At 42.9% G+C, this 17714-nt stretch overlaps 1 protein-coding gene across 1 annotated transcript in view; it reads right to left on the reverse strand.

Annotated features, from left to right (window-relative positions):
• IQCA1 (IQ motif containing with AAA domain 1) overlaps positions 1 to 17714 on the reverse strand; it is a 106714-nt gene that overhangs the window by 34700 nt on the left and 54300 nt on the right. The window contains exons 8-11 of the mRNA XM_051791132.1: positions 12498 to 12614; positions 7866 to 7941; positions 2173 to 2279; positions 1872 to 1967 (exon numbers count right to left, since the gene is read on the reverse strand). Of these exons, the coding sequence (XP_051647092.1) occupies positions 1872 to 1967; positions 2173 to 2279; positions 7866 to 7941; positions 12498 to 12614 (396 nt within the window). The remainder of the gene's footprint in view (positions 1 to 1871; positions 1968 to 2172; positions 2280 to 7865; positions 7942 to 12497; positions 12615 to 17714) is intronic.

A 17714-nucleotide genomic window follows, 5' to 3' on the forward strand; every position in this document is an offset into this window, starting at 1 on the left:
AGAGAAATTACCCTTTCAGTGCCCGTTTCTCACTGACAGAGTGCAGAAGAAGGTCTGATTTCTCTGAAGAATGTTGAATCCTCCTGAGAATGCTTTTCTGTGCAGAATAGCCCCGTTTTGGGGGGGAGGGATATGTTCTACATCACAGTCCAGACGTGCTCATGGCTCCAAGAAAAATCCACTGTTATTTCATGTTGTGCATAACTGGGGGGGAGACACGTGGGACCTAAGATGTGGTGACACATGCCTTGAAAAACTGGAGATTTTTTGCTGAATAATAAATTAATAAACTGCTTCCAAAACTTTCCAGCTCCTTCTGTCCTTATTAGTCAGACCAGGTTTTCCTAAAGCAAGTCTGAGGTCTGTGTGCACAGGTTGGTTATGCAGTGGGTTGGAATATGTCTGAGATATTCATGCAAATATAATTGGAAAAAACCTTTGCCAATGCTGATTGCAGATTTCAAATAGTTCTGCACAGGGAAGATGTGTTTTGACTAACACTGGATCCTTCCTTCCGTTCCCCACCCCTCAAATAGGACTGTTTTGGTTTGGGTGGGGTTTTTTTAGATAAAATCTTGAAGGAATTTGTATTATCTAATTAGGACTTCTTCCTCCTTTTCCCCCCTTCATTCTCTCAGGCTGCTGGCACAACTTGGGAAAACAAAAGTTAAATAGTCTCCTTCCCCCCTAATCTATTCCAACAGTATATTGGTGGAAAAAAAGTGCAGCCCAACCCCTAATATAAAGCTCTATAATTGCAGTGTGATGTTTTAAACAGGGAACTGACCATCTCATCTAAATGTGTCTGCCCATGACAACTTTGGGAAGATTGTTGCAATATTTTGTCTGTATATTTTAAGCCTCCCTATTTTTGAAACAGGTTTAGGAATTCAGTTGGGATTGGTTTTCGGAGTTGCTTCAGTCTTTTGTTTTTGGATTGTCCCTGCACAATGTTTGTCAGATGAAAGAGTATTTTTAAAGATAATTTGAGTAGAAGTCGAGCACCAGCAAGTATTTTCATGCTAAAAGGATTATAGAAATGAAATACAACAGGAGATTAGGGTTGGCTGTTTACCCTGAGGATTTGAAGTGGATCTGCTGATGGAATGTGGGGTCTGTAAGCTTTGAGTTATTTTGCACTGACATGATCTGTAGTTGAAAACCTTGGGTAAGGAATTCAGGGAACCACGAGCTGTGGAATTCTTCATGTGGTAATGCTGTGGAACTAGATGTGAACATGACACGTGCTGTGTTTTGGTGGGTTTAACCTATTTATGTACCTAAATAAACTTGGTTTAATTGCAAATTCCCAAACCCTTCAATTGCAAGTAGTAACATAATGTGTACCTGTGATCTATGTGGTGTGAGAGAGAAAAGAAAGGTTACACCAGAACACTCGAAGGGATTTTTTTTGATGCACAGTTTTGAAACACATTAACCAGTCCTTATTTAGGAGGAAAACAGTCAGCAGCCAGAAAAGTTACTGGCCTCCAGATCCATGTCTTCCTTGGAAAACTGTATTAATCTGAACAGGTCACCTTAAAGAGGGGGATTGCTTGGATTTTCCTGTTTGGCTGTATAAGGGGATTTCAAGAGGGTGAAAATCTGATCCATCTTGTAATGGTTTATCTCTGGAATAGTTCAACTTGTCCTAAGCAATATTTATAAACGTTAAAGAATAAGAGCTAAAGGAGAAGGCCTTGAAAATAGGCAGAGGTGAATAGATTTTTAAATGTTTCTGACTTGAGATTCACTCAGTGTTTAGGGTGGACAGTTAGATGTTGGTATCTAAGAGGATACCAACTGGACACCCCTGTTCCTGGGCAGAGAACTGAGACTGACCCTAAATTCTCCTGACTTGCTGCTCTTACCTTTTCAGCTTTTCCACCTTTTTTCTGAGTGCCGACCTTCTCTCCATCCACATGCAGTTTGAGATTCCTCAGTTTCTCTTCCATCAATTCAGCAACCTGTCCAGACAAACACAGTTGAGCCTTTCTCAGTTGTCTGTTCTGCCATCTCACCTCAGACAAATGTTCAGCTGAACAAGTGTTAAAGCAAAGAACAGGTAGAAGGGACTCGGGAAGGTCTGCGCCAGGGCCAGTTCTTACAGCTGCAGAGAAATATGCCCAGGTAATGCACATGATTAGTGTCCTCTCCCCATTGTAAGCACACCTGCACTCTGATCTCTTCCTCCACTTCTTCACGCTTCCCTTCTTTGATCAGCTCTGGGTCGTGATCCTGGAGAAAATCCGATTCGTTGTCTCTGTTCTGCCAAAAGACTGTTATCCAAAAGAAAGAAAAAAGGGGGAAAAGTTACAGAAGCCATTGGTTTTTCCAACTGCTGCTGGAGGCAAAAAATGGGTAGTTGTAGGCAGCTTTTATGAAATTATTAGCTGTGTGAAAGTAGCAGGCTCAAGGGACCCATACCAAGTTCAGAGCCCTGTTGTGTGTGTCACGATCTGTAAATCTTGAGGTTAAGGTTTTTTGGTTCTTTTTTTGCCTTTGGCTGCAAAATGGTATCAGATTTCAAGAGGATAATGGGATCCTGAGGTTGTCATTTGGAGGTTGTGAAGCTGAATGCCCAGAGTGTTGTTGATCTTCAAGTACAGTCTCAGCCAAACCATATCATGCCCGAGGTTGGCATTACTTTTCTGTGTTTAACAGCACAGTGCTTAAATCTTTGCCATGAAGGAGGCACAAAGATGACTCCTGCCTTGAGGAGTGTGCTCTCCATGAGTGTCTCTTGTCTGGCATGATGGGGAACTTCCCTGGGGACCAGAGGAAGGGGTTTAATTTAAACCACCGAGTTCCCTTAGTCTCCCCTCTGCTCAGTTAAAGCTGCTGCAAACTTGTGAGTTGGTCTTTTGTAGGAATCCACAGGAGGCTGAAATGTGGGCCAGGGGCACTGGAATTGCTATAAAAACCTGCACTGAACACGTGGAAATGGGGGAGAGGGAGGGGACAGTGAGTGTGACAGAGCAATAACCTGGAGCTGACCCACAAGTGATGCACAACCTCGCAGGGGTTTCACTTTGGGGAATTTTAAACTTGATGCAGTAATTGAGAGGCAGCCAAAGTGCCTTCCAAAAGCAGACAAGACTCACCCAATACAGCACCTTTATTTTGAAGTGTTGTGCAAAGGATAAGTAACAAGGAGACCCAATACACAGTCAAAGCAAGCCTGTGCAAACTGGTGATCAAAAAACCCATTTATGATAAAGTGCCCAGTGATCCTAGGATGCAGCTCTTTAGTTTTGTTGAGGCAAACTGCATTTTGCTCTTTAGAAAGAAAACTAAATGAAGTCTCATGAGGTCAGTGCCTATCTGAGTTCATATTAGCAAAGTAACTTTTTTAATGGAAACGATCTTTTTTCCTACACATCTTGTGTTAATTTGAAGGAAGACAATTCCTGTCTTGCTTTTCAAGCCCTGACAGTATCTTCCTAAATGACAGCTCCTCTTCAGCAGTATGTGCTAATTCAGTTTCCAGATGATTTAGAGTGACAGCTTTCCTCTCTAAGACATGGGCTCCTCTACGAATCTGTTTTGTAGAAGATACTCTTCCCTGTACTCACTGCCATGCCCAAGGCACTGTAAATTCAGGAAGGTTTCACAGTACCCACAGGAGATCATTCAAGTTTTAGCCCAGTTAATACAAGACTGGCTGCTATTTCCATCCCCTACAAGTTTTCAGAGCCCAATTACGTGCAGAGCATCTGTGGTTTTACACACAGGGAAAAGTTTTTGCAGGTGAGTGGTGGCAAATTCATAACTGAAAATGGTGGAGGTGGAGAAGGACAGTAATGAAAGAAACTCAGAAGTATAGACATTAATTCCTTTAAATTATTTATGGGTCATCAGGTGGCATGACAGATGTCCTGTAATATTTCAGGAGGAAAAGCTGGTTTGCCTTAGTTAAAAGGTACCTCCTCCAGCCTGGAATTCTAGCCTTGGGGAAAGGGGATGTTGCATAAAGAGTTCTGTGAATTTTTAAACACTTTCTTGGCTGGGTCAACAGGTTGCAAGTGCTATGTTTTCACTGGACTAGTAGGATTTAGGTATTTATTTTTCATAGAGGGATCCATAGATTTGTATTCTATTTTTTCATAATTGTTTGTTGTCATTTTGTAAATTGATTGGTGGTTAATACCCACTGCAGGCAAACCAGTGACAGTCCCCACAGACCTTACCTGGCAATACCAAGTGTTATATCAGCCACGAGGTTAGAGGTGCCTAATTTTAGTAAAAAGATCAATAACTCAAAGGTGTTACATGCTCTGTTATTCTTTTATAGATCAACAGAATGTTTCAAAGTTAATTTTAAAGGGAGGTCAGGAGGCTAAGGATGTTATGTTTTCACTGGCTGGTGTTTTGTTACAGGCAGGGTCATCCAGCTCCAGGAGCTATTTCTGTGTGTGTGTATGCAGTGAAATTTATGTCACCTTTTCTAAAATAGTGGATGCTTATTTTGGGGTTATTTTAGATGCATAACTAGCTCAGGGCTCAAAAGGAACCCCAGTCCACTAACATGACTCCCAACATCAGCATCTCAGCTCTGCAGAATAGTAGGTAATTCCAATGCCTCTGAATTTCAGAGACCACCCTGTGACTAACAATTGCAATATATCTGTTTAAAGCACGAAGCTTTTCTTAAAAGGGCTCATTTCAACCTCCTGGCAAAAGGGTTTGAAACTTCTGGTGCCCAGCTAAAAATGTGTAATATTGCCACACCTTAAAGGTTGGGCCATGGAGTATTTGGGTAGAACTCAAATATTCTCTGCCATGCTGAACAAGTCATAAATATCAACTGGGCATCTGTAAAATGGGAAAAATACCACATTGCTGCCTCACAGCACAGGGCACTGCAAAAATAACCCCCAGTACAGGAAGGTAATGGTTCAGACTGCTCACATTTGCTCCACGTAAACTCTTGCTAGTCCAGTGTGAAAGAAGTCACACAAAGTGGCTGTTTCCAACAATACTATGTAAAATAAGTGCTTTAGAGCTTGGCAAATGTAGTTTAGCAACTAGAAAAACTGCCAAATACCGTTCTAGAAGAATAAAAGCCTTCATGAATTCCAGAGAGGTTTAGGCAGCAGTTCTGGTTTGGTAAAGGAGGAAAAAACATGGAACGAAAGCTTGTAACTGAAATGGTTACATTTTTGTGAAAACTAAACTATATATATAAATATTTAAGTAACCTAAGCATAAGTTTCAGGGGGTGGGAAGACTTCCTTAATTGTAAATGTTGTGTGTGTGGGACAAAACAAAGATGTTTGTTGTCTGGTCAGCTATTGTTTAGTAAACTTTGGACACCCTTAGTAGGGACTTCAATGATTCCATTGTAGGCAGCTGATACAAACCTTTCTTAAGCAAGCTCCCTTCAATTATGTTTTCAAGGTTTATGCACTAATAAATCTGAACTTCTGTGCAAATGCTGGTAGTGACTTATTTCCCCATAGGAACAGAGAAAGTTCCCAGTGTAGAAAGACCAAGCTCAAACTTATTTTTTCTGCATGATCCTACTACTGAAATAAAAGCAGACTGCAATTAAAAATAGGAGAAATTACACTGTTTTGGTCAGATGTTGTTGTAGGTTTGATTCTGGAGGCTGTGACCAAAGAACTTTACCCACGGGTAGATTAAAAGTAATATATTTTTGAACACCCCAGGTAGTGTTGTGTTTGTGTCCTGCAATAAACAGCACTAAGTGCTTGTGAATGAGGCAGGGGATTGTGCTGCAAGGAGGAATTAACAGCTGTTTACTAAAAATAAGTGTGGTTTCAAATAGACTTGGTTCACTAGGAGAAAGGGAGGGGAAAAAACCCCACCTGAAGTTTAACTGCACAGCTCCAGTCTCTCAGTGTGCCCAAGGCAGAACTGCAGGTATTCTTTGAAGCCTGCAAGAGTTCTTTCCACTCTGAGGGTTGCTGGTTGTGCTCTGTGCAGAAAATGTTTCCTTCTTATGTGCCTTTAGAGCTGGGGGAGTAGCTGTCAGCTCTGGCAGGATGGGCTGGAGAGGAGTGTGGGCGTTAAACTTGGAATGCCAGGCTCAGTCTGGAACTACCACAAAAGGATGTGCCTGTACCTGACCTACCTGAGCACGTTATCCCAGCAAGTGCTGCCAGTACCTAATGGGAACCACAGTGTGCTCCCACTGCCTGGCTCCAGGTGCCCAGTTCAGGGTCTGAACAGCAGTGAAGGCTCCACAGGCAGCTAATGGGCTGCTGAGCTGCCCTTTGGAAGCTTTGTGAGACTCACAGCACAGCAGACCCTCAGTTCAGAGCTCACCTTCATGTGAAAAGCCAGCACAGATAACCCCTGAAGTTACACATTTGCAGGGCTCAGAGCCAGTCCCACAGGCACTCATAAACCCCTGAGTTCTTACTGCTTGGGCTAGTTGTGAGATGTGGGACTCTGTTACTATTGAAGTGCCCTCTGTGGCACTCTTACTCCTCACTGCCCTGTTGGGAAGCACCGTTTGAATCCCGTGTCGAGGTTACAGCCAAACGTGTTTCCTACAATGCAAACCCCTCCTGCCTTCCTTTTCCTTCATCCCAACACCCAGGGCCACCTTTGCTCCTTCCCTGCCCTGGGGACTCGCTGGGTGGGAACCCCAGTCTTGCTGTGGCTGGTTTTGAGCTCCGGCACCATTTCATTCTGAGTGCACAGAAAAGCACAACTGATGCTCTTGGGCAGCCAGGGGAAGAAGTGTAGATGAACTCGATCCTTACCTCGAACTCCTGCTGACTTCAGTGTGCAGCATTCAAGGGCAGAGTCTGGAGTGAAATGCTCCTTTTTAGCCATTAAGGCTGCTTTCTGATTTATGACGTGTAAGAAAACCCTAATTGCTTCAAGTCAGAGGTCAGGCAAAGCTACTGGAGCATGTTTAGCACATTGTGCACTTGTGTCTCCCCAGCCAGCACAAACCAGGCACAAAACTCGACGCCAGTAATTTGCCAGCAGGAAGGAATAATGGGGACTTTTCATATGAGGAATTTTAGCAAGGCACTAACTCTGCAGAGTGGAGAGCAGAAAAGAGGTTTTTCCAAATCGTTGTAGAACAGAATCTCCATGAAATCCAGCAAAAATAAGCCCATTTCCAAGACAAGTGCATGACTTCCATGCTGTCTCCAGGCCTGGCACAAGTGATTGTTGACTCACTTGTGGTGGACATTGAAGACAAGTGTTTAGGAGATAAACAGCTATCAAGTGGAGAGGAGGGGATAGAAGAGATCTGGAATATTTTTTTTTTTTATTTTTATTGAGCAATCCCTACTTTTGGGTTCTTTCTCAATGTGAAAAACCAGCCAGTTTCCTGCCTGTGAGTCTGGGTTATATTTAAGTTTCACACACTTTGCATAAAGCAAGTATATTGCTAGTTCTGCAGCATTTTTCATGCCTCTGTTTGAAAAAATCCCCCTATTAAAACATATAATCAAAATCAGTTTTACTGGTTGGTGTAGATGAAGGAATCCATGGACAGATAAAGTTACAGGAGTATGAAAACATTGATGTTGAAGCTTGATCTACAGTATTATGCTTTTGAATTATTAGCTATTCAGATATCATTTTTGTTGCCCTCTGAAAATCTAAAAATGCCTTCACATACATATTGAAGCACTTTGCTTCTAGTTTGTTCATTTTCACCCACAGAAACATACCTTCCTGTACAATTAGCTCAATGATTTTGACAGATTCCCAAGAATTTTCTGGAAGACTCCCTTCCTAAACACCATTTTTTAATGAAATGTCCTCATTTCTATGATGTTCTTAGTTTGGGCAGCTGCCCACTTGACCTTACATGAATGACATTCAGATTAAGTTGAACATTCCAGCTGTAATTGTTATCTTTTTCTACTGACCTTTGAATTGACTGCTTCCTTCCTCCAGTATTGAAAGGAAATTACTGGGACCCATTTTCCAGCCTTCATCCTCTACCTGGATTGGGGGGAAGGTGATAAGAAAAGCTGTTGAGAGCACAGTTCCATAGAATTATAGAATGGGTGGAAGGGACCTGAAAGTTCTATTTCTACCAACTTTCTTGGGCAGGGACACCTTCCCTTGGCACAGGTTGCTCCAAGCCCTGTCCAGCCTGGCCTTGGACACTTCCAGGGATGGGGTAGCCACAGCTTCTCTGGGCAGCCTGTGCCAGGGCCTCCCCACCCTCACAGGGAAGAATTCCTTCCCAATATCCCATCTAACCCTGCCCTCTGGCAGTGGGAAGCCATTCCCTGTGTCCTGTCCCTCCATCCCTTGTCCCCAGTCCTTCTCCAGCTCTCCTGGAGCCCCTTTAGGCCCTGGAAGGGGCTCTCAGCTCTCCCTGGACTCTTCTCTTCTTCAGATGAACCTCCCCAGCTCTCCCAGCCTGTCCCCAGAGCAGAGGGGCTCCAGCCCTCAGAGCATCTCCATGAGCGAAGCACAGGGGGTGTAATTTTATCAACCGACCTACTGAAGTCACAAGAATTAAGCTTTGGCTTATTTGAAGACATGATGTAGGTAGGAGACCTTCAATATATAAATGAAATTACTATTTTTTCAGTTACTCTGCCATTGTCATGTTCCTGAAACGGTTTAATTCCATTGAACCAGTATTTCTGATGGAAAAAGTTGCCAGAAAATTCTCCAAGTTTTTTTATATTGTATTAGACATAAATCTCAAAATGTTCGTGAGGTAATAGTTGATAATGGGGAGGTAGATCACTGTTTGGGGAGGAGGTGAATGTGGATTTATGCAAGACAGCAAGAGGTGGATCAGGCTTTTGCTAAGTAGTCTGTAAACTACTTGTTATCAACAAGACATAAAATGCAGCTCCTGGAATAGCTAAGTCTAAACAACCCCCCTAAATATGTGCTGTAATTAGGTGCATATCTGCTACCTGCAGATACAGTTTCAGCTTATTAAAGATCTGTTTTTAATTGAAGTAATTTTGCAGTAATTACAGTTTGGGCCAGGAAGGACATGCAAAATCTAAATGCATTTTTCACTTCTACCCTAAGCTTTATTGATAGCTTTGAAAGAAACTCAGGAGTTTCCTGACTGAACATTGAGAACTGTTTGGGTAAAGTATAAGCAAGTGTTTGAGGATTTGAGCTCAAATCCCCAGTTACTCTCATGTATTCCCAGCTTTACATGGTGTAGCATTTTGAGATTCATCCTCGGATCTTTTGCAGTAGGCAGAATCCATTCTTTTTACAGTTTTCCATGGTATTTTATAGAAAATTATTAAACCATGATGTTCTGAGGGGAAATACTGAGAAGTGCTAACTGTTAACCCCCCCAAAAAACAGCCTAAAATTCATGGTTAGCTTCTTAATAGCATAGGACACATTAATGTTTCTTTTATTGTTATAAATAAGCCAATGGACCATTTTAGTCATTTGCTTCAGTGATTTTCATTGTGTCAATTGGATTGATTTGAATCAAGCCCCCTGTTTTGTGTCTAAAGGACAGCTGCAGGATGCTCTTCTCCCTCTTGCCTCAGTTAACAGCCTAAGAGTCAATAAAACAACAAGAACTTTTCCTCTGGAGCCAGTTCGTGTAGTTTTCGATGTTCAGTTAATTAGTTCCATACTTGCTCTGTGTTAAATGTGTTAAAGCACCTTGAACCAACAATATATGTTTGAATCTAAGCAGAAACACGGAAATATGAGTCTGAATCTATTTCTGAGGCTTTCCAAAGCCTAGTCCATCCCAGGTGATTGTCACCCAGCAGCAGAGAAAACTGACAGGAATTGACTCCACTCTGCATTTTTTTCCTGTGGACGTTTTCCTAATGGCTTTCACTGAGGACAAAATGGGTCTGACTGTGAAGCATTTTTGGATGAAATTTAGGGATGTACAGCCTTGCTCATGTTCAGTGAGACAAGCTGCAACAGGTTGCTGGGTGAAACAGTCCACACTGGTTCTGCTGTTGAAAAGAGGGATTATGTGGGGATGAAGTTGTGGGTTGTTTTCCTTAAGTGCCTAATGGGAAATCAAATCAGCACCGTGCAGAGAAAAGAAAGTGAAGTTGCTTTGATACCAAATACTCTTTGTAGAGATTGCTATCAGGCTTTTCAGAAATACTTAAATTTCCTTCTGGGATCAAACTTTTGTTTTCTTTAAGAATCGAAGTTGGGAGCAGAGCTTTTTTCCTGCCTGCATCCCTATGACTTATAGCCTGTACTTATTTTAATAAGAGTCCTGCTGTTAGAACTTTTCCAAATACTTCTCAACTGGTCTAAGATGCTATTTTTTTCCCCTGTCAGTGCTATAACCTTGGAGAGAATGTTCCCTTTGTTCTTTCTCAATGAACCATAGAAAACCTGATATAATGGCTCAGAATTTTACTTGACAGGACTTGTGATGGGTGAAGAGATGAGAATGACATGAAGTTATAAACCCCCAGAGCTCTGTGCTGTTATTTCACCCCATTTCAAAACAACCTTGTGGAGTCTGTGAGGGGACTGAGATACATTTTTGGTGTTGCTGGTTCTTACCTTCTGAAATGTGCAAGACCAAGAAGGAATCAAATTTATCCTGGGAAAGTCAGATTTTTAAGCAGATGAGTGAATTGCCATCCAGTTTCAGGGGCTTGGGTTGGGTTTGGCGTTTTCAGTGTGCCTGAAACGTCTCACTTTGACTTATACTGAAGTGTTTGGAACAGCCTTTTTGATCCCTTGTGTGAGAGCAGAGGCATCCCAGGGGTTTGTTCTGGGCTGGCTGAGCTGGGAAGGAGCAGGACAAGGGCAGAGCTGCAGAGAGCCATGAGAGGATACCCTCGTGAACGCTTTCAAAAGGCTGGGGGTGTCTGAGGTGCTGCAGCTTCTGAAGCTGTGAACGACAATGCTCTTTCAAGCCTCTAATTTCAAAAGCTTTTCTAAGCTATTGCCTTTTGTCTGATCTTCCCCATCGAGTTCTGCAGTGTCTGTGCTGATCTGAGGGGTTACACCACGAAGGGGTCCCACAGAGCTGCACTCAGCCCTGGTACCAATCACCAGAAGTCTCAGGGACAATAAATAAACAAGGTGGTGTTTGGGGTGGGTCTGCAGGCACTACATTCCTTTCTCCTCTGTGGCTCCAACAGGTTGGCTCTGCTCTGCCACTGAGGTAGAATGAAGTGGCAGCAATAATAGCAGTGTGTGATGCCTTCACTAAGCAGTGACAGTGTCACCCTGAGGACAAGTGACTGAAAACCTGTGAGGCCAGCACTTAGAAACATTTCCTGTTTGCAGAGGAGCAGCCACTACCCCTCCTACTCAGCACCAGGTTTTAAGAGTGTGGAGAGCATATTTATGCATGTGCTCCTTCAGCCTGCTGTGCATTTTCACTGACAAAGGGGAAAAAAGCCCCACCCCAAACCCCCAAATACTGTTTTATATGACCCAAATAGTGTTTTCAACCAGCAAAGATGCTAAGTTACAAATTCACAGTTAGGTATCTGCCTCCCAGTTAAGTTGACTGTTTTCTCAATTCATGTAATTTAGGTTCCTGGCTGGATGTTATGAGAGCTTTTGGCCATATTAATGGATGTTGTCCAAGAAAAGCATCTCTTTTTTTGATACATGTTTGTTCTAGGGTTAGGCCTTAAAATTAATTTGTGTAAAACTTGCAGTGAAGCTTTGCCCTAGAAAACTCACCCTTCTCCTCCACATATTCAGTGAGAGATTAATTACCCTTATTAAAAAATATATATCGTTTCAACTTTTGTTTATACTATAAAGTGAAAAAGAAAATCTGCTGCTTCAGCAAAAGCCTACAATTTTTGTTGCATAGCTTGCCTTTGAAGGTGCCCTTTGGTCACTGTACTGCTTCACAGGTGCTTTTCTCTGTGAAGCTGCCCCTGAAATAATTTGGAAGTGTGTCTTCAGTGAAACCAGCCCTTTATATCAAAGATTTCAGGGAGTGTATTGTACGTTAAGTGGTGTCCACTGTGATTTGAAGCAAAAGTAGCAGAGAATGTGGACTGAAAATGATGACTTATTTACAGGCTTATGAAATACTGGCTGCAGTAAAAAAAAAAAAAAGGGATGCTGCTGGTTAACACAATTTAAAAATTAGTCTGAAATCCACACAAGCTCTGAGGTGGGTTTCTGAGTGAGACTAAGGCTCTCGTTTCCTAATTCTGCAAGTGGGTGGCACAACTAACTTCTCTGTATACACATTAGAAGTGGAAATGCCTGGTTAGATGGTCGGGCACCACTTTGTTACCTGACTTACTGTCTTGGCAGCGCTGTCAAAGCCCTAATGTGTGCTTTTCCCTCATCTATGTCTCCACACCAACATCAGCTCTTCCCACTGAGCTCAGTCATGGCCATTCCTAAAATGTGAGAGGTAAAATTCAGTTCCCCCAAACCACCAAAGGCTGAGAGGGACTGGCCTCAGCCAGTTTTTGTCTCCTGAACCCGAGGCTGGAGCCTTGGTGACCAGTGAAATGCCAGTTACCAGCTCTGCTCATTTTGGGCTGTGCTTTGTCTCTCTCTCCATAACCTGCCTGTACTGCAGGAAGCCTTACTTTCTTTCCAGCTTTCTGTGGCTTTTTTTCTTTTGCCTGTTCCTTCTGTTCTTTTTCGTTTTTCCCCTTTTGCTCTGCTTTCTCCGCCTCCTGTTTGGCAGCCAGTTCTTCAGCGACCTGGAAGAGACACACAGGGCTGTGAATTGCTGGTTGAGTGTTTTCCTGTGCCAGGTATGTCAGACATGTGCTTGTAGGATTCTGGAACCCTCCACACTTTCAGCTTTCCAGTACTGGGGGAACACCACACCCCATAGGCTGCCCTCTGAATTCCGGAGTGGCTGACCATTACAGAGCAGCCCTTTCACTGAGGGCACTCCCACCTGCAAACCCTACCACAGGTGCTGCCTGTCCTATTATCATTAGGAAAGAGGGGATTTCTGTGTCCCAAACCATGAGGGCTTTCATGGAGTAAGACCAACTCCTTAAACCACCCACAATATTCTAATTTAACAGCTTAAGGTTCCCTCTGGACTCAGACTCAGCTAATGAATCTGTGCTGGTGTTTCTAAGGCAGATTGATTTTTATAGGGATGGATTTTGAGAGGTTGCCTTGAGGCGTGTCTGATTTCAAATGTGGCTAAAGACTGAGATTGTTCTAGTGGGTGAGAGAGATTGGATAGAGATATTGTGACAAACTCTGACAGATACCCGTGGATAGCTTGGCATCCTTATCCCTGGTAACTGGGTACAGCTCCATCAATTCCATAACCTGAGTTCCTGGCCATTTATACTTTATTGCCTGAAAAAGGCAGAGGGTGGAATTTGCTGTTTCTACCATTATCTTGTTTCCAGGCACTTTTCATTGTGTTCTCCTGTCCCTGAGAGGAATTTTAAGACCATTTACTGATAAGTGTAAATCAGAAAATCTCTGGCCGTTGAAGTTTATTAATGGATCATTAATATTGGCAGTACCACGAGGGAGTAGAAAATAAAACATTTCCAATTGTAAGATGTGTTTCCTACAACAGTAAAAATATTTGTTTTCTGAAGGATGCCTTTCAGTGTACAGAAGGCTGGACACTGGAAGGGGACAATGACAACGTTATGCTTTGCAGCCAGTGCAATTCCATTAGTGGATGTCCCCAAGCATTTCAGTATCTTACATTTAATTAAATATGGTAATTTAAACCCCAAGCACTGTTCAGTCATATCTGGAGGTGATAAGCAGCGAAGCATTTCATTCCCTGGGAGAGATTAACAGATTGACTGGAGTTCAAAATAGGTTTTTAGTGTCCCAGCAGGCCTGTTGTATCCAAAACCAACAGAGCTACTCCGAGTGTATCCTTTCCTTAGTGCTAATACCCAGCCAGAAATCCAACCTTGTCACCTCCACCTCTGCCCTGCCTACAAAGGGTAACCATAACCAATCCCAGCACCTCGGTGGGTTTATCCAGCAGGATACCTGTAAACACACAGCACTGACAAAAGGTTTTAATTTTCAGCAGTGTTTTTGCGTTCTAGGGGTGATATTTTAAGTGCACTCCAACTGGAATGATTTGCTCTCATGTTTTTATACAGATGGATGATACTGGAAGGGGTTATGTGGAGTTTCTGTTCTCATGAACCTGCTATGAAGGGACTGAAGAGCTGAACTGTCCTTTTCCTTCTGTCCTGCCTTCCTTGGTTTTGTTCTCCTGTGCAGCTTCCCCAGCTCTGCTTTCACCTCTGCTCTCAGCAGCTCTGTGATTCCAGAGGACTGGGAGCCTGGGGAAGCTGGCTGTGCATCTCACCTCCACTGGCTCCTTTATACTCTTTTATACAGAACCATTTCCCCTCCAGCTACAAGGAGATGCCTGAAGAATCCAACAAAAGGGGAGGAGAGAAAGGGAAGGGCCAGAAAAGTTTAGTTTGAGATACTAAGCAATTCACCCACAGGATGATACAGTTGGGTTTTTTCCCCCTGAAGAAAGGGGAGATAGGAGCAGATGTCTTCCTAAATTGTTTTAGACTGCCCTTTTCTTTGCTAGGTTGCCTCTTTCTGAAATGATACTGAAAGCAGTCAGCAAACTCTTAATTTTGAGGAAGAGAACATATTTCAGCAGGAGCAGATGAATTTTAGCCTCTGTATTTTTCCTGGTCTTTCCTATTGTGCTAATGATGACTCTTCTCCAGCAGCATTTTCTTCCAAGGCTGAAAAGACATTTCCCTTTAAATCCCACAAAAGTTGAATTGACTTCTGTGTTCACACATCATTTTAAGTGTTTCCAAACTCTTGAAGTGTGAATCCCCGTTTTTGGGAAAGAGATGGGCACTGAACCAGAGTGCAGCCTATGAATGGAACTGTCTGATGCTGGTTTATATGAACCAAATACAAGAAAACCTCTAGCTGCCAGCAGGACTCACTTATGTTCTGCTTTCCTCAGCCACAGGAAGCCTGGTGTTGGCTCAGGTGAACTGATACTCGAGGCAGATGTTCTTCAAGAATAAGCCTCATTCTGTGAAAGAAGACCTTACTTGAACTTCTTCCCTTTTAGCGTTGTGGGCATAAAGGAAAAGTAGGGATAGAGTGAGTTTGGGAATGCTGGATCTCCAGCTGTGGCAGGTGAGAGCTAGCCTCAGAGCTTGGCTCTGAAACTGGTTTGAACAGAAACGCTTTATAGGCATAAAGCCTGATGTTCCTGCAGAGAAAAAGTTGTTCTCTTGGAGTATTAATTCTACAGAAAGAGGGTATTGTGGAATCTAAGAAATGCTTCTTCTTTTAGAGATCAGGAGCAGATATTGTTGTCATCGTGGTAGGCCTGGGACTCTGTCCCATCTAAGCCAGCTGAGGGCCAGTGGTCTGAACTTGTTCCGCTTACGGGTAAATCCATCTGAGTAGCTCTTCATGGAATCTTCTAAGTTGGAAAAAAAACTCCTTTAAGATGACAGAGTCAAAATTTCTGAGCATTGTTTACTTTCAAGTGTGCACCTGCAAGCAAAGCTTAAGCTGCAGAAACAACCCCAGTGATTTGTTTGTTGCAGGAAAGAATTCAAAATGTTGGGTGGGATTTCAGAGCTTTATAGGATCTTGCAAAACCTTACAGTTGGCTTTAACCCATCCACTGCAGTCCATGATTGAAGCATGCTCTGGGGTTTTTTCCACCTGGCAGATGTTGCCCAAATGTAGTTTAACTCCCTAGTTAAACTCCCTCACTCTCCTGCTCGTTTTCTGGCAAACACTTCCAAACATTGGTCTCCATTGAAGGTGTTCATGAAAATTCCAGGTTTTTTGCTTGGTCTGTGGTGGCAGTGTTTTAGGGAAGGTGGATTGCTGTCTGGAGCTGAATATATTTGCCTGTTGTGTAGCTGAACAGAGACTGAGTACAGATTCTCTCCTCCTCCAGTGTTAATTGGAAATAATCCGAATATTTGAAGTGCCCAGCATCAGCTGATGGCACTGTGTGTTTAGCACTTGTGAAATCCAGCCTGATAATTCCTAAATGGAGCATCCAGAATAGTGTGGAACAGAAACATAAAGGTGAGCATAGGTGTAGGCACCTATTTCTTGTACTGGAAAATATGCTTGGTGTATTCGCTGTCAAAATAAAAGCATATTTGCAAAATGCCGGATACAAAAAGTACAATTCCAGAGATCTGAGTCCTTCTCTGACACCTTTTTTTTCTCCTGGTGGATTATTTAATATTGGAAATGAGAGGGAGTTGGGAGAGGGGGGAATACGTGCTAAATGGCAACTCTCTCGGCTTATTTTCATGGTGATGAGACTTAATGAACTACAGGAAAAGATTGTAATTTTGTTGGCAGTAGGATAAGGGCAAAGCTAAAAATTGTCACATCTGATGATTATCTGCAGAGCAAAACATAAAAAACCATTAGGGGTAGAAATCTGGAACAGATGTAGGGAGATTACACTGATGTCCTGGAATCTTAAATACTCTTGAAAAGTGAAGTAGAGAACAGCTTCTTTTCAGTTAAAGGACAGCAGTTATTTTCTGACTAAAGCACCAAGTACTTTGCACTGGGATCTCTCTGGCACATCTTTTGGCCAGGTATTTGTGAAATGTCAGGGAAGCAGCTTGTGCAGAAGGCCAGCTGCGTTACAAAGTCAGCTAAGGTCAGAGTTGTCAAAGAATCAAGAAATATAGGATGTATAATAATGCAGCAATGGTTCATGAAGTGATTCATTTGTATTTTATTTTCCCCAAAGTGTCTTTACCCAAGTCTTATAAAATGCTCCCTTTTTACATACGGTTCACTCTTGATTTTTCATGGAGTTTAACTCAGGAGTAACCAGCCCCTTCACAGAAGCTCATCTGTACCAGAGGTGAACTCCTGTCTGCCCTGGAGTCAAGGACAAAACTCCCATTAGCTTCAATGGGGCCAGGATTTCCTTTACTATGTTGCCCAGTAGACCAGTGAGGAGCAAACCCAGTGGCCTCAGGGATTTTTAATATGCAGCTGACTCAGTTGAATAAAAAATGTTTTACTTGTCTGACATTCAGGTAAAACCACGATTGTGCTGAACTTTCTTTTGCCAACTTCATTGTGCAGATCTGTCAAGGCTGTGACACACATTCTGCTGGCTAAGAAGGGAGAGAAAACAGGCCCCAAAATCGTTGAAAATCAGATAATTGCTAGTGAAAATCTGTTGGGAAAATAGATGCAGGGTTTTCCTTCCAGGATGAAGGGAAAACAGGCAGCAAAACAATCTTCAGACTTCTGGCTTCTATTTCTTTATGCAAAGAGAAAGCAGATGCTCAGGAAAGACAGCAGAACAGCTGAAGGTGGCAATTCAAAGCTGGGAGCAGGACAGGAAGAGTAAATTCACAACCCGCCTCCACACCCAGAGTTGCTCGGTGTCATTTCTGGTGATGTTTTCTGTCTGAGTTGTGTTTATCCTTGTTGGTAGCAGGGCTAATTAGCATCACTTTCCCCAGGCCTCCTCCAGGAATAAGCCACACTTGCTGGGTGGCTCCTAGAGCAGCCAACAAAGCCTTCCTGACTCTGACATGTGTTTCTGCTTTAGGAGCTGAAAATTAACCGAGGGTCTCCTTCGCTTTGAACAACACAGTGACTTAATGCTGAAGCCAGCAGGGCTGAGCTGAGCAGGCTCTGAGCTTGGCTAGAACCAGGAGCATGCCCTGAGCTCAGTTTTAGGCAGACACAGCTGCTTGGAGCGGTTTTCTTGCATTTTGTTGTAAGCAAAGCAGCTGATGGTCAGTGCAGTGCTCTGTGCTGTTCCAGCCTGTATTTACACTGCCCCGAACCACACACAGACT

This window comes from Manacus candei, unplaced genomic scaffold (genome assembly GCF_025592945.1).
Source record: "Manacus candei isolate 608988 ecotype Guabito, Panama unplaced genomic scaffold, ASM2559294v1 h1tg000029l, whole genome shotgun sequence".
NCBI classification, from domain to species: domain Eukaryota; kingdom Metazoa; phylum Chordata; class Aves; order Passeriformes; family Pipridae; genus Manacus; species Manacus candei.